This window comes from Panthera pardus, unplaced genomic scaffold (assembly GCF_024362965.1).
Source record: "Panthera pardus isolate Hobbes unplaced genomic scaffold, ASM2436296v1 HiC_scaffold_6, whole genome shotgun sequence".
NCBI lineage: Eukaryota > Metazoa > Chordata > Mammalia > Carnivora > Felidae > Panthera > Panthera pardus.
In genome coordinates this window covers 85,507,630-85,525,690 of record NW_026526991.1, presented here as the reverse complement: position 1 = coordinate 85,525,690, position 18,061 = coordinate 85,507,630, and the positions used below count along the sequence as shown (strand labels likewise).

The 18,061-nt window shown below is 35.9% G+C and overlaps 1 protein-coding gene across 23 annotated transcripts in view; it reads right to left on the bottom strand.

The window, feature by feature from the left end:
• C2CD5 (C2 calcium dependent domain containing 5) overlaps positions 1-18,061 on the bottom strand; it is a 100,755-nt gene that overhangs the window by 75,222 nt on the left and 7,472 nt on the right. For all 23 annotated transcript variants that reach the window (XM_053895472.1, XM_053895476.1, XM_053895474.1 and 20 more), the window contains exons 3-5: positions 10,272-10,358; positions 2,735-2,906; positions 73-168 (exon numbers count right to left, since the gene is read on the bottom strand). In XM_053895472.1, coding sequence (XP_053751447.1) covers positions 73-168; positions 2,735-2,906; positions 10,272-10,358 — 355 coding nt within the window. The remainder of the gene's footprint in view (positions 1-72; positions 169-2,734; positions 2,907-10,271; positions 10,359-18,061) is intronic.

Genomic DNA, 18,061 nt, shown 5'->3' with positions numbered 1-18,061 from the left:
ATGAAATATTTGATTTCCTATATTTAAAAGTTAAGTTTCCTGTTAAATGAGAAATAAAATGTGTTTACTTACTGCAAAAGAATTTGACTCCACATGATGACTGCCTAAATCGATTTAAATCATTGAAGAGGTCTACTTTTACAACTACATTGATTTCCCCACGGATACCTAGAATTTCAAAAGGAAATCAAGTTTCTACGTTAACAAAATAAAGCACAACTAAATAATCGAGCAAATGAATGCCAAGTGATGATTTAAAGATAATGTATTAATCAGGGTGCCTGGGTGGCTTAGTCAGTTAGGCGTCCGACTTCAGCTCAGTTCACAATCTCCTAGTTCCTGTGTTTGAGTCCCACATTGGGCTCTCTACTGTCAGTACAGAGCCTACTTCAGATCCTCTGTCTCCTTCTCTGTCTGTCCCCACTTGTTCTCTCTCTTTCAAAATAAATAAATAAACTTAAAAAAAAAGAATTAAAAAAATAACATATCAATCATAATAGCAATGCTTTGTTTACTAATTATGTTCATTGTAAGTAATTTATTACATTTTCTGAAGAACATGTATCCACTAAAGAATGAATAGAATTTTCATTTCTATTACAAGTCTCTACTTATTTGAATCAAGTGTAACTGGAAAGGAGCCCCATTTAAAGTGATGACAACGATGATGATGATGATGATGATGATGATGATGATGATGATGAAGGTAACAAGTGAGCATGGATAACATTCTAAATGCTTTATAAGTAGTATCTCAAAGTGCTCACACCAACCCAGTAAGGCAATTTCCGTAGTACTATCATCTTCACGTTACAGAGGAAGACATTAAAGTTTAATAAAAGTTAAATAATTTGCAGTGTCAATAACTAGTTAAGTAGTACAGCCAGGATTAGAAGTCAGATCTTTATGATCCCAGAGTAAATGGTCTTAACAACTAATGGAAGAATCTGATTTAACACAAAAGAAGTTTCATTCTTTTCAATGAATGTAGTAAGTTAAAATGAGCTAAGAAATTCCAAAAATAAGGGTTTTCAACATGACCTAATAAATAAAAATGACCCAGTCTCTATCTCTTAACATTCACTAAATATTTTTACTGGACTGTCCTGACTTCATGTCAAATTCATACTTATTGAAGAAGGCCTTCTAAGAGTGACTTGCTCATTTACCCACTGAAATAATAAGAGATTACATTCCTAACAAAGGGTCCATAAATATATTAAACCAATTATAAACAGTATTTAATATAAAATATTTAGAAAATTCATTCATTCATACTGCTATGCCTTTAATCCAAGCCCAGATTAATTCTCCAGTGGCTTGTTTTATTGGTAATTTACTATGGGATTGGATTTTATTTCCTAACTACAAAGATAATACATTTACATAGAAAAAAGTAAAAGAGGAAAAGAAGAAAAATAGGATTACAGTCCAGAAATAAAACTATCCAAGAATAAACATTTTATTATGTATTCTGCCAATTTATCCAATGATATCACATATATGCAATTCTTTTGTTTTTAAACAAATATGGAATCATCCTATAATAATGTTTTATAATCTGAATTCTATAAAATTTTACAATTTCACAAATCCTTTTATTTCCTTATGCCATTGTATTCTTAAAACACGCATTTTGTTCTGGCTGTATAATTCATGGTCTATATATGCTCTAATTTATTTAAGTAAATCCTCTTTTCCAATACATTTTACCATTGTAAACATTAATAAATAATAATAGGATCTAAGTATCACAATAAACACACTCTTACATAAATCTCAGCAAACATCTTAATTTTCTTATAATAAACTACTATCAATGGAATTGCCAGGTCAAAAATGTAAAACAGGCAGAAAGATGCTAGACTGTAGAGAGGAACATCTGCCAGCTCTTTACGGGTCCATCTGTCATTCTAAAAGAACGGTATATTTGCAGGCTGGCAGTTCTCAAACGTTTTAATGACAGGACCACTTTTACAATCTTAGAAATTATCGAAGACCTCAAAGAGATTTTATTTACACGGGTCATCTATCAACATTTACCATGTTATAATTAAAATTAAAATTTAGAATGAAAATTAAAATTAAAGCTGAGAATTTTTTAAAATATTACTATAAACATTTTTATAAAAATAACTATTTTGAAAACCAAAAAAAATTAGTAAAATAGCACTGTTACATTTTTGTAATTTTCTATAATGTCTAGCTTAATAGAATACAGTTAGATTCTCATTTCTGCTCTGCATTCAATGTGTGGTAACACCATACATCATAAAACCTCTAGAAAACTCCACTGTACACTTGTAAGAAAGTGAGAATAAAAATGGCAAATGACATGTAAGTATCATATTAAAACTTCTCATCTCCCTCATAGAACCTGTGCAGGGACCCCTAGGTGTCCCCAGACCACACTTTGAGAACCCTGCTTTAGGCAACAAAAAACCTGAAGAATTTTTAAGAAGAAAAATATCAACATTATCCACTTGAAAATGTTTCAGAAATAGTACCAATGTTAGATGATTTTTAAATAATGCATTAACTTACTATACTGCATATATTTAGAAGGGATTACTTCAAATTATGTTCACAAAAATAACAATTCTACCAATAATACTTTATGACTATTAAAGAAAACATCTTTTAAAGATATTTTAAAACCACCACGTGTAGCACAAAAGTGTTTAAGGATAAATTTTTAAAACTATGATTTATTTTCTTAAAATATACTCCTTACCATGTATGGTATCATAAATTGGAAACCACCCTGAGATGACTGTTGCAGCTTCACTGTAGAGTAAAGGGTCAATATCAATGTACACTTTACCAATGGCATCATTTGCACTGTATGTGTCATGGTCAAGAACTGTGATCTGTAGAGGTTCATCTTGTAAATCTTCATCGTCCACCTAAAAGTATACCTTAAAATTAAATCTTTTAATTTAAAAATCTTCATTACCATAAATATATACATATGACAAATGTAAAAGATTACTTATTTCTGGAAAAAAAAAAGTACAGATTGATCTCTAAGCACAAAGGTAAAGGGATTAATTTGCACAAAAGTTGTAACCCCTTCTCCTATAAAAGATGCCAAATTTCTAAAGAAAAAAATGTACAATTTGCCTCCAGGCACAAACATAAGATGATTAACACCCAAAAGGTTTTAATTTCCTTTTCTACATAGTTATTCAGTGTTTCACTACTCTGCTTATAACGTCAAGCAAAAATGCTTAAGGAATGTCAAAACAGCTTCCATAGATTACCTACAGGAGAGCAAGGATGATAACGAGAACAATGATACCATAAATTCTAAAGACAATTTCGCAGAGTAAAACTGTAGGCAAAACTGGGGCGCCTGGCTGGCTCAGTCTGGGGAGCATGCAACTCTCGATCTCAGGGTTGAGTTTGAGTCCCATGCTGGGTGTGAAGATTGCTTAAAAAAAATTAAGAAGGAATTATTGTTGATAGCACTGATGTAATAATGTAACTGGATGATTAGCTTTCAAAAAAGAGGGTCCTTCTCTAAAAATTAAAAATTTATGAATGATATTGCATAATATTTTGAATATTATTTGTAAGAAAAAACAATTTAAGTTCATGAGTTAAGTAAATGAAATAAATGTCTATTCTCTCTCCTTTTACTTATTATCAATTACTTATCACATGCCAAGCAAGCACTAGCTATAAAGAGGGACTACAATGGAAAATGCAATGGACTAAATGTTTCTATCCCCTGAAAATCTGTATGTTGAAGCCCTAATCCCCAACATGATGTTATTTGGAGATGGGGAGGTAATTAGGTCATAAGGGCAAAGACCTCATGAATGGGATTAGTATCCTTATAAGAAAGACAGGGAGAGATGATCTCTCCCGGCCATGTGAGGACATAGCAAGAAGACAACTGTCTACAAACCAGAAAGAGGGACCTCACTAGAACAAAACCATGATGGTCCCTGATCTCAGACTTCCCAGGATCCAGAAATGTGAGAAATAAAATGCTATTGTTTAAGCCAGCCAGTCTATGGTATTCTGTTACCGGCAGCCCAAACTGACTAAGGCAAAGAATGAGGCAAAAAGAGATTTCTCCCTTATGGAAGACATGCTCACTATTTTGGCTGCCCTCCTCTGCATACCATTCCATCCTCTAACTTGCTGGTTCTCCTCATCAAAGGTAGTGGTTAGATTGAACACAATATTATAGATATTAGTAAGACAAGGACAAAATATAAAAGGATTATTATTTCCTATAATTAAAATATTATACTTTTTAAATGCAGCCTATGGATGTTTGTCATTACAGCAGACACACCATACTGTTAAGACAGAGTTTGTGAGCCAAAAAAAAAAAAAAAAAAAGAGTCTGTGGTTAACTAAAATCCCTGTATCTTCCTTACATATGCTTTGGTCAAGTGATAGCTCTGCAGTCGTACACTTTGGTTAGTTTTTTAACTTAATTATGAAATATCATGCCTTTCCCCACCCCCATTCAATTTCTTATTGATTTTAGGCTAACAGTCCAACTTCTGAAGATTTAAGTATTAAAGTATAAGAAGGAATTATTGTTGATATCACTAATGTAATAATGTGGATGATTCACTTTCAAAAAAGAGGGTCCTGGGGCGCCTGGGTGGCTCAGTCGGTTAAGTGTCCGACTTCGGCTCAGGTCATGATCTCGCGGTCCGTGGGTTCAAGCCCCGCGTCGGGCTCTGTGCTGACAGCTCAGAGCCTGGAGCCTGTTTCAGATTCTGTGTCTCCCTCTTTCTCTGACCCTTCCCTGTTCATGCTCTCTCTCTGTCTCAAAAATAAATAAATGTTAAAAAAAAAAAAAATTAAAAAAAAAAAGAGGGTCCTTCCCTATAAGTCAGACATAATTAAAAATTTATGGATGATATTGCATAATATTTTGAATTTGCCTTGAAATATTCCTCCCACTCCACTGATCACCACCTATCCTGTATTCCATTTTACTCCAGCTCTTTCTTCCAGCCTAGAATACTGATGTGATCACTGGAACTCCATCTGCTAAAGTGGAGGCTAACGCAACCATGAATATGGAAGCCACAGGCTGTGAATGATGGAAAAGAAAGACAAAAGGGTCCTGGGTTCCAAATGATTGCATGGAGCTTCCAAATACCATTACACTGCCTGGCGTAATATTTCTTTTACATGAAAGAAAACTAAACATCCATTTGTTCATGATATTTATTTAAGAGTTCAGAACATATAAACTAAGGCCAATTACAACTGACAAAAAAGGTTTAAAAAGCATATAACAAACGTTAAGTATAAACACAAAGTTTAAGAACATTTTTCAGGAGCACCTGGGTGGCTGAGTCATTGAGGCATCTGACTCTTAGCTTCAGCTCAGGTCATGATCTCATAGTTCGTGAGTTTGAGCCCATGCTGAGCTTTGCATTGGCAGTACAGTCTGCTTGAAATTTTCTCTCCCCTCTCTCTCTGGCCCTCCCCCAACTCAGGCTAGCTCTCTCTGTCTCTCTCACACACACAATAAACATTTTTTAAAAAGGACATTTTTGGGGCACCTGGGTGGCTTAGTGGGTTAAACGTCCGACTCTTGGTTTCAACTCAGGTCATGATCTTACAGTTTGTGATTTCGAGCCCCACGTCAGGCTCCGTGCTGAGAGTGCAGAGCCTGCTTGGGAATCTCTCTCTCCCTCTCTCTCTGCCCCTCCCCTGCTCTCTCTCTCTCTCCCAGAAGTAAACAAACTTAAAAAAAAATTTTATGAAGGAACATTTTTCACACAATATACACTATTACTAGAAGTACTAGCCAAAATAGTAAACTTGGTAAATTTTAAGGGAAATGGCTAGTAACTTCAGTTACTAAATCTCATTAATATTATAAAAATCCCTTATTTCATAAAAATACAAATATATTATTTTCCAAAGTTATCTCAGCTACTTGAGTATTTTGCAGCTTTAAAAATTACTAGTACTGCATCATCAATAAAATGAAATATTCTTATGCCCCATATCATGAAATTTACTAATACAAAATGCCCACCTCTTCCTACCATTCCAATAAAAAATGTAACTCACCAAAAATATTTTTTTTAAGTTTATTTATTTTTGAGAGAAAGAGAAAGAGTGAGCACACAAACAAAAAAGGGGCAGAAAGAGAGGGAGAAAGAGAATCCCAAGAAGACTTCACATCATCAGCACTGAGCCCCACACGGGGCCTGATCCCACAAACCACAAAATCATGACCTGAGCCAAAGTCAAGAGTTGGATGTTCAACAACCTGAGGAACCCAGGTGCCCCAACAAGACTATTTTTTTTTAACCATTTCTAAGGTTATGGAAGAAAGGAAAAAAGAAAAAGCCATCAAAATGAAGCTATATGAGCATTTGAATGTTTTGCTAGGATGATGAAAAACACTGTTATTCTAATTCCATCTGAAATCATGTAATCAAGTTTGTCTACTTTCTCTGATTCTTATATTCCACATTTTTACCTTAATACTTAGTTTAAAATGACAAAAAAGATTTTATGCATGTGCAAACTGATGCATTTTCAAAATACATGTCAATTTTAAAACAGCAAGGGGAAAAAATGTGTATATATATGTATATGTATATGTGTATGTATATGTATATATACATGTACATGTATATACGTATATATATGAAAGAAAACAGAAAGGGAATCAAAATGCTCCATGACAAAAAAATCAGTACAAAAGAACAAGGTTGGATTCACACGTTCTGATTTGAAAATTCACTACAAAGATACAGTAATCATAAAAGTATGGTAATAGCACAAGGATATATAAAACAATGGAACAGAATTGAGAGTCCAGAAATTAACTCATATACCTGTGTCCAACTGACTTTTGACAAACGTACCAAAACCATTCTATGGGAAAAGAACAGTCTCTTCAACAAATGGTACTGAAACAACTAGATTTCCACATGCAAAAGAATGAAGTTGAACTCTCACTTCACAGTATTACAAAATTTAACTCCAAATGAATCAATGACCTAACAGATAAAATAACAGATAACAGATAAAAAAATAACAGATAAAATAACAGATAAAACAGATAAATAATAACAGATTATTATAATAGATAAAATAATAAAATCTTAGGAAAACACATGGTAGTGAATCTTCATAACCCCAAATTTGGCAACAGACTCTGATTTGAGACCGAAAGTGTGAGCAACAAAAGAAAAAGATAAATTGTACTGCAAAATTAAAAACATTTATGCATCAAAGGAAACTACCAAGAAAAATGAAAAGACAACCTACTGAATGCAGGAAAATAATTGCAAATCATAGATCTGATAAGAGTTTAATATTCAGAATATAAAAAACTTTTACGGGGCACCTGGGTGGCTCAGTTGGTTGAGCGAGCAACTTCAGCTCAGGTCATGATCTCACAGTTTGTGGGTTCAAGCCCCGCGTTGCGCTCTGTCCTGATAGCTCACAGCCTTGAGCCTGCTTCAGATTCTGTGTCTCCCTTTCATCTCTACCCCTCCCCCACTCAAGCTCCGTCTCTCTCTGTCTCAGAAATAAACATTAAAAAAATTTTTTTCTTTAATTAAAAAAATAAAAATAAAAAGAACTTTCACAAGTTAACGACAAAAAAATAAACCATCCAACTTAAAAATGAGTAAAGGAGTAGGGCACTTTCGTGGCCCAGTGGGTTAAAGCATCCAACTTTTGTTCAAGTCATGATCTCACAGTTCGTGAGTTCAAGCCTCGCATCGGGGGGCTTAAAAATTTTTTTAATATTTATTTATTTTTGAGAGAGAGTGTAAATAGGGCAGGGGCAGAGAGAGAGGGAGACTCAGAATCTGAAGCAGGCTCCAGGACCTGAGCTGTCAGCACAGAGCCCATTAGGGGGCTCAAATTCATGAACGGGAAGATCATGACCTGAGCCAAAGTTGGATGCTTTAGCCAACTGAGCCACTCAGGCACCTCCCCCCCACAAATTTTTAGTTGAGCAAGGAACTTGAACAGTTTTCCAGAGAAGACACACTGTGAAACACACGAAGAGAGACTCACCATTACTAGTCATTTCAAAATGCAAGTCAAAACCAATGACCTACAACATCACATCTACATTTTTCATATTAAGCTAGTCACCAAGTCCTGTGAAGTCTACCTCCTTAATGTCATCTCTAAATATCTTCTCTGGGGAGTTAAAACATGAGGTGGTAGTTCCAAGTTCAAGAAACTCAAATGGTCCTTAATCCTAAGAAATCATGTCACCTCATTCATGAGGAAAATGGATATGAAAATTACACTGCAAATGTCACTTCACACCTACTAGGATGGCTATGATTAAAAAAAAAGGGCGGGGGGGCGCCTGGGTGGCTCAGTCAGTTAAGCCTCCGACTTCGGCTCAGGTCATGATCTCACAGTTTGTGAGTTCGAGCCCTGCAGGCTCTGTGCTGACAGCTCGGAGCCTGGAGCCTGCTTCGGATTCTATGTGTCCCTCTCGCTGCCCTTCCCCGACTTGTGCTCTATCTGTGTCTCTCAAAAATAAATAAATGTTAAGAAAAAAATAATAACAGAAAAAAACAGGGGCACCTTTTAAGTCAATTAAGTATCCAATTCTTAATTTCAGCCCAGGTCATGATCTCACAATTCACGGGATTGAGCCTGCATCAAGCTCTGTTCTAACAGCACAGAACCTGCTTGGGATTCTCTCTCTCCCTCTCTCTCTCTGCCCTTCTCCTGCTCATATTCACTCTCTCTCTTTCAAAATACATAAACATTTAAATAAATAAATAAATAAATAGTTGGTCTTTTAAATTAAAAAAAAAAAAATAACAAAGCTTGACAAAGTTGTGGAAAACCTGGAACTCTCATTCATGCTGTTGGGAATGTAAAATGGTGCAGCCACTAGGGAAAAGTCTGGCAATTCCTCAAAAAGCTAAATATATAATTTATCATATGACCCAGCAATTCCACTTCTGGGCATATAACCAGAAGAACTGAAAACAGGGACTCAAACAGACACTTGTACACTAATGTTTATTGCAGTATTATCCACAGTAGCCAAAAAATGAAAACAATCTGAGTATCCATCAACAGATAAATGGATAAACAGTGACATACACATGCACAGAGGAATATTATTCAGCCATAAAACATAAAGAAATTCTAATACATGACACAACATGGATAGGCCTTGAAAACATTATGCTAAGTGAAAGCCAGACACAGACAAATATTGTATGATTCCACTTATATCTAATATAGGCAAATTCGAAGAGACAGAAAGTAGGTTAGATGTTATCAGAGTCTAAGAGAAGAGGGAATGGGGGTTATTGCTGAATGAATTTTTTTTTTTTTAATTTTTAACGTTATTTATTTTTGAGACAGAGAGAGACAGATGAGCCAGGGAGGAACAGAGAGAGAGGGAGACACAGAATCGGAAGCTGGCTCCAGGCTCTGAGCTGTCAGCACAGAGCCAATCCGTGAGATCATGACCTAAGGCCAAGTCAGGTGCTTAACTGACTGAGCCACCCAGGTGCCCCTGAATGAGTAATTTCTGTTTGGAGTGATGAAAAGTTTTATAATAGTGATGTTTAGACAACACTGTGAAGGTAATTAATGCTATTAAATGATACTTAATAATGGTTAAAATGGCAACATTTTTTATATATACTTTTTATTACAACTTTTAAAAAATTTAATCTGTATACTGTTCTTAAGTGATTTTTGGTAACTGTTAGAATTACAGTAACGATAATATAATACTTCTGAGGGATTCTATTTTTTAAATGTTTTTATATTCATACACTATATTTTCTTAACATTATTTTTTAACGATAATATAATACTTCTGAGGGATTCTATTTTTTAAATGTTTTTATATTCATACACTATATTTTCTTAACATTATTTTTTAAAAACGCAATAGTCTTAGCAAAAAAAAAAAAAAAAATTTTATGGTGTAGGAAAACTACTATACCTGAAATAAAAAGTACTCCTACATTCCTAAGGGAAAAGGGTCACCTCTCACCTCCAAAAAAATATACTCAAAAATGCTGACATTTAAAAAGTTACCTCAAGGAGCTTCAGTCAGTTAAGCGTCAGACTCTATTTCAGCTCAGGTCACAATTTCCCAGTTAGTGGAATCAAGCCCCACATTGGGCTCTGCACTGTCAGCAAAGCCCACTTGGGATTCTCTTTCTCCTTCCCCCATCTCTGCCACTTCTCCGCACACACATAAGCGCACTCTCTCTCAAAATAAATAAACTTAAAAAAAAAATAATAAAATAATTAAAACTTACCTCAAATTTAAACCATTCTGAGTTCCACTGAGGGTTGAGGGACTTGAGATACACATCTGTTTTAAAGGTGGTATTACCAAATTTTACCTAAAAACAAATAAATGATCAAATATAAATATCAAAAAATGTGAATAAAAGTAAATTTTAACATCAGGCAAGCAATGGGGGGGGGGGGGGGGAGGGGAGGGGGATGAACCATGAAGGAGGAAAAAAGGCAACTATCCCCTGAAATAAAAGAGAAGAAAGCACAGATGGGTCCAGTAAGTTCATAGGCTATACCTGAAATAAGAAATTACTCACTCTTCGACTAGCTCTACACAGAAATTAAAACCAGACTATTTTGTCAATATGAAAGAAGGAGTCAATATAGCCTTCAGGAATAAAAGTTCAGACAAAAGAGGAGTCTTAATGGCAGAGGACCAGCAAGAATAAAATCAGAAGGTAAAAAAGCCAGCTGACCATCCTCTCACCATCTCAGCATGAGAATCCAGAACTATAGCACATTATTGTGAGAACTTAGAAATAGCCTTGTGAGGGTCTGGGTGGCTCAGTCAGTTGAGCGTCCAACTCTTGATTTCAGCTCAGCTCATGATTTCACAATTTGTGGGTTCGAGCCCTGCATCAGCCTCCATGTTTAAAGTGCAGAGCCTGGTTGGGATTCTCTTTCTCCTCTCTCTGCTCCTCCCTGCTCACTCGCACACACCCTCTCTCAAAATAAACAAACTTAAAACATATATATGTATATGCCTTGTATTTTCCACTTCCCCGTTTTGTTATTTTTTTAAGCCCTTATTTGTGTGCACACATAATGATCAACAGCAAACCATTATCATTAAGGGTTTTATCTTCAGGAACAATGTAAGGGATTGTATGGGGAGACTATCTTATTTCATAGCCAGTCTTGGCATACACTACATCACAAAGATCCAAGGGGCACCTTGGTGGCTCAGTCAGTTAAACGTCTGACTCGATTTCAGCTCAGGTCATGATCTCACAGTTCATGATGAGATTGAGCCCTGCATCATAAAGCCCACTTGGGATTCTCTCTCCCCTTCTCTATCTGTCCTTCCCACACTCGAGCATGCTCTCCCTCTCTCTCTCAAAATAAATAAACTTTAAATCACAAAGATCCAAAATAAGAAAGGAATGAAGAATGCAAAAAGCAAACTAAATCCCTGGGGCTTTCTTCAGACAAAGAATGGAGATTATAAAATCTGACTGAACCCGAGAAGTCGTCCAGAAGCTTAAAAGCAAAACAGCTAGGGAACTACTATTTCCTAGATGGTCTTGCCTTTCCTAAATTTGATCTCTGCCCTAATTCTATTAGTTTTTACCATTATCTTTCCTAACCTCTAAGTTCACTAAAGCTTATCCCCTTTAAGACAATACCCAGGACATAGTTTTGCATACTGTAGATTCTTAGTAAATGCTAGTTCAAGCAAATAATCTACGAAACCTCCTTTCCTTTTTGCAAGAAATCTCCATTGGTTTTATAATATTTGCTTTTGTTGTTCTATCAGTTCAGGAAATTTTCTAAAAGCAAAAAAAAAAAAAAAAAAAAATTTATCTTCTGTATATTTTTCTAGGTGTTTTATCATTTAATTTGAATTATTAGGCACAATACCAAGTACTAAATATGTACTTAGGCAGCATAGTTAGAGGGTAGAAAAGGTTTAAGAAATTCAGTAAAAATAAGAACTTTTTGCATGGCAAAGTATATAAAAGGGGCACCTGGGTAGCTCAGTCAGTTAAGCATCCAACTTCAGCTTGCGTCATGACCTCAAGGCTCCTGAGTTCAAGACCCGCGTTGGGCTCTGTGCTGACAGCTCAGAGCGTGGAGCCTGCTTCAGTTTCTGTGTCTCCCTCTCTCTCTGCCCCTCCCCTGCTTGCACTCTGTGTGTGTGTCTCTCTCTCTAAAATAAACATTAGAAAAAATTTTTAAAAAAAATATAAGAAAGTCAAAAATAGGGGTGCCTGGCTGGGTCAGTCAGTGGAGCATGTGACTCTTACCATACTTTTGATCTTAACCAAAAGGACGAGAAGCAATGGGGCGCGAGCAACTCTTGATCGCAGGGCTGTGAGTTCAACCCCTCGTTGGGTGTAGAGATTACTTAAAAACAAAATCTTTTTTACATAAAGGAAGTCAAAGATAAACAAAACACTGAGACAAAGTATTTGCTAAATATGTACCAAACAGCTACTTTCCTCAATTTTTAATGAGCTCTTATAAAGCAATATGAAAAAGATCAACAACCCAACAAAAAAATGGGCAAAGGACATGAACAGACAATTCAAAGAAACAGAAATACAGATGGTTTTTATTTATCTATTTAATATATATGTTTTTAAAGTACAGTTAACCCTTGAACAACATGGGTTTGAACAGCACGCATCCACTTTATAGGCAGATTTTTTCAGTAAATATACTTGAGAACTTTTTGGAGATTTGTGACAAATTGAAAAAACTCATAAACAAAATGAATAGCAAAAAACCCCCTAGAAATAGCAAATAAACTAAGAAACAGTTATGTCAGGAATGCATAAGATATATGTAAATACCAGTCTATTTTATCACTTACTACCATAAAATACACACTAACTATAAAAAGTTAAAACTGATCAAAACATGCAAAAAAAAAAAAAAAAGACATAAGAGCATACACAATGCCATTTGCAGTTGAGAGAAATGTAAAGATGCAGTGTTAAATCATAACTGCATAAAATGAATTGTAGCACACACTGTAGTACTAGAATAATTTCATACCACTTCCTATTGCCACTGCCATGAGCCCAAGTGTTTTGAGTATCCACTTAAAACACTGTACCATGCTACCTATCTCCATGTGAGCAGTTCGTCTCTCCAGTAAATTGCATACTGCAGCACAAAGTAACCTCTTGCAGTTCTTGAATATTTTTCATTGTGTTTAGTGTAATACTGTAATCCTTGAATAACATCATGGGACCCATACAAAGTGCCACTAGGGTTGCTTGAAGTGCTTCCAAGAATCAAAGAAAAGTCATGACATTAACAAGAAAAAGCTGAATTGCTTGATATGTACTACAGATCGAGTTTTACAGCTACAGTTGCCTGCTGCTTCAAGATAAACGAATCCAGCATAAGGACCACTGTAAATAGAGAAAATTCGTGAAGACACCGCTGCAGCTATGCCAACAGGTGCAAAAACCTTGCAGTTTTTGAAAAATACCTTTTTACTTCATATTGAAAATGCAGCTTTTACATGGGTGCAGGATACACTACACTCTAATATGATTCAAGAAAAAAGTGAAGTCATTATATGACAACCTAAAGCAAAAGGAAGATGAAAGATCTAAAGCAGGATAATTTAATGCCAGCAAAGGATAGTATCTTGATTTTAGAAAGAGGACTGGCTTACAACATGTCAAGATAACAGGAGAAATAGCTGCCACCGACCAAAACACAGCAGACAAGTTCCCAGATGCCACTGAAAAAATCACTGAAAAGAAACCTGCCTGAACAGGTTTTTGATGCAGACACAAGTGCCTTATTCTGGTGGGGGGAAAAAAATCCCAAAAAGGGTATTTATTAGTAAGGAAGAGAAGCAAGCTCTGGGGTTTGAGGCAGGAAGGGATAGGCTAACTCTACTCTTTTGTGCAAATGCAGTCAAGTTTATGATCAGGACTGCCCTTATCTATAAAGCTGCTAATCCCTAAGCCTTGAAAGGAAAAGACAGACACCAGCTGCCAGTCTTTTGGTTATACAACAAGGTCTGGACAACAAGAATCCTTTTTCTGGATTGATTCCATTGATGCCTGAAGTCAGGAAATACCTTGCTTCTAAGGGACTGTCTTTTAAAGTTCTTTTGACATTGGACAATGTCTCTGGTCACCCAGAACCCCATTAGTTCAACACCAAGGGCATCAAAGTGATTTACTTGCCCCCAAATACAACATTTCTATAATCAGCCTCTAGATCAGGGGGGTCATAAGGACCTTTAAAGCTCATTACACATGGTGTTTTTTGGAAAGGATTGTCAACACTATGGAAGAGAATTCCACGAGAACATCATGAAAAGTCCGGAAGGATTATACCACTGAAATGCCATCATTATTATAGAAAGAGCCATGAAAGCCATCAAGCCTGAAACAATAAACTCCTGCTGTAAAAAAATGTGTCCAGATGTTGTACATGACTTCACAGGACTTACAACAGAGCCAATCAAGGGAATCATGGAGGGGAGCCTGGCTAGCTTAGTTGGTAGAACATGTGACTCTTGATCTTAAGGTTTTGAGTTCAAGCCCCACAATGGGCATGGAGACTACTTGAAAAAAAAGACTTTTTTTAAAAGGGGGGAATCATGGAAAAGACAGTGGATATAGCGGGGCGCCTGGGTGGCTCAGTCAGTTCAGTGTTCGGTTCGGCTCAGGTCATGATCACGCAGTCCGTGAGTTCGAGCCCAGTGTCAGGCTCTGTGCTGACAGCTCAGAGCCTGGAGCCTGCTTCAGATTCTGTGTCTCCCTCTCTCTCTGCTCCTCCCCCACTCATGCTCTAGCGCAAGCGCGCTCTGTCAAAAATAAATAAACATTAAAAATTTTTTAAAGTAATAATAAAAAGATTGTGGATATAGCAAAAACGGTGAAGGGTGAAGAGTTTCAAGGTATGGATCTTAGAGAAATTTAAAAGCTAATGAACACCACACCAGAAGAATTAACAGAAGACAACTTGATGGAGATGAGGGCTTCCAAACCAGTGCCAGATAATGAGAAAAAAGATGTAAAAGAAGCAGTGCCAGAAAATAAATTGATATTAAACAACCTGACAGAAGGGATCTGAGTATTCAAGACTGCTATTGACTTCTCTTACAACATAGACCTTTCTAGGATACTAGCACCGAAACTAACACAAACAGTGGTACTGTACGGAAATACTTTTCGAAAAGTGAAAAAGCAAAAATGTTAGAAACTGCAAATTACCATGTGCCTCCCTTTCCTGTCTCCCCTTCCAGCTCTTCCACCTGTTCCATTTCTGCCACCTGAGAGCAAGACCATCCCCTCCTCTTCCTCTACCTCTACATATTCAACATGAAAGCAATGAGGATGAAGACCTGACAATCCACTTCCACTTAATAAATCATGCTGTACAATTAATAAGCGTATCTGTTGTGAGTGTCTTCATGTGAAAATCTAATAACTGTACAGTAAGAACCGTATAAGGCATTTCTGTGCCATCATCAGATGCCTAAGTAGTCATTGTGTACTAGACTTGTATAGAAGCGGTTAGCCTATACTTATATAGATACAGGTGAGCAATAGTTAATACAAAATTAATCACATTATTTTTCTGTTTTATAACTTTGCTTTCAAAGAATTATATACCACACTGTGCCTCTCCATTATTGGAAAAACTGTGTATCAGCCTATCATCACGGGTTTTTTTTTTTTTAGCTACATTTCTAATACAGCATTATTACATTTCTAAAACTGCAATACTGTGTATCATAAAAATTTTTCAATAAAAAATTTTTTATAACAATTCATTTGTTAATGTATAAGCAAGGCTCCTGTGAAGCAATCCTATCAATTACACTAGGCTACCATAAAGCAATCATACTGCTGCTTCTTTGTTACCAATGTATAAATCATTATACTTCTAAATGAAGAATTTCTTTTTCACAGTATCTTTCCATTTTTGATGTCTAGTGTTAGTAATATGTGGAACATCTACTGTGTTTTGTATCATTTAAGACAATATTGATGTAGTTATAGATGATTCACCTTGTAATCATACAGTGTAAACTTACAGTATCTATAACACAGAACAGTATTATAAATATATTTTCTCTGCCTTATGATTTTATTTATTCTGAGAGACAGAAAGAGAGGGAGAGAGAGCACACACATGGGAGAGGGGCAGAGAGGGAGAGAGAGAATCCCCTAGCAGGCTCTACACTGTCGGCAAGGAACCTGATGTGAGGCTTGGTCTCACGGTTTGTGAGATTTCTTCAGCCAAAATCAAGAGCCGACACAAGTCCACTGCTTAACCCACTGATCCATCCAGGTGCCCCAATGATTTTCTCAGTATCACTTTCTTTTCTCTAGCTTATCTTAGTGTAAGAATATTGTGTATAATACATTTCACATACAAAATCTGTGAACCAACTTTATGTTATCAGTAAGCCTTCCAGTCAACAGCAGGCCATTTGTAGTTCATTTTGGGGGGAGTCAAAAGTTACATGTGGATTTTCAACTGTGCTGGGTTGGGAGAGGGATGTCAACTGCCCCTAAGAGGCCCCACCCGGTTCCAGGGTCAACCATACATCAAAAGATGATCAACCACATTCATACTATAAGAAATGCAAACTAGGGGCGCCCAGGTGGCTCAATCGGTTAAGAGTCTGACTTCGGCTCAGGTCATGACGTCACAGTTCATGAGTTCGAGCCCCGCATCGGGCTCTGTGCTGACAGCTCAGAGCCTGGAGCCTTCTTCAGATTCTGTGTCTCCCTCTCTCTCTGTCCCATCCCCACTCATGCTCTGTCTCTCTCTGTCTTAAAAATAAATAAAACATTAAAAAAATTTTTTTTAAGAAATGCAAACTAAACCAACATTTTTACCACATTGGCAAAAAATTTGAAAACAGTGTTGATGAGGTGCTCTAATACTTTGTTGGTGGGAATATAAATTAAAACAGTGTTGATGAAGTGTTCTAATACTTTGTTGGTGGGAATATAAATTAAAACAATCTCTAAGGACTGTAGTTTGACAATGTATCAAAATGTTAAATGCCTATACCCTTTAACTTTATATAGAAGTGCACAATGACATATACAGGCAGCATCATGGTAGCCTAAGACTGGAAATAACCTAGATATCCACCAATTTGGAACTGGTTAAATGAAGTATGGTAAAGACACACAGTCCAAATGCTAATTAGAAGAATGAAGCAGTTCTCTGCACTGGTATAGATCACCAAAATAGATCTTTCTTCAATGGAACAGCATGTATAGCATTCTTTGGGGGAAAAAAATGCCAAAATGTTATAAGTCATGTAATATATGCCTACATACTGCACAGGTTATTTGAGAATGTACAACAAATGGTAACAACGGACCCTAGAAAAAACAGAACAGGTTGGTTAAAAGAAACACAGTATGAGAGGTTGACTCATTTTGTACCTTCTGATTCTGAACCATGCACATACACTTCCTATTTGTAAAATGTATTATTTTAAAATTCAAAAACATAAAAAATTCAAATCATATTTTCAAATATATTCAAATCATATTATATTCAAATCATATTTATTTTGATTAAAATTATAAAATTCTGGATCCACTTCCAGGAATTTATCCTAAAGAAACATTTTCACATGAGTCTCCTTCCTTAAAAAAAAAAAAAAACAAAAAAAAAAAACTAAAAAATCTAGTCATTCAATAGGAAAATTATTGAGTAAATCACATGTATCCCCACTAAAGAATGGAATTGATTTTATGCACTGTCATGTGGAAACGTCAATGACACAATAACTGAAAAACAAGTTATAAAATATATAAAGCATTATTACAGTCGTTTTTTAAAATATGATAAAACTTTTTTTTTTGAAAGGAAGGAGGGGGAGTAAACAAACACATGTCAAAGAATTGACAGCAATCATCTCTGAAGAGAGGACTGACATGGTAGGAAATACAGTACAGCGTACAGCATAGTAAGTACAAAGGAAGGGGCGTTCAAGTTTTACTTCTGAATTATTTCAATCTTTTGTAATGGGAGCTATTCATGTATTACTTCAATAACTTATTTTAAATCACAAACA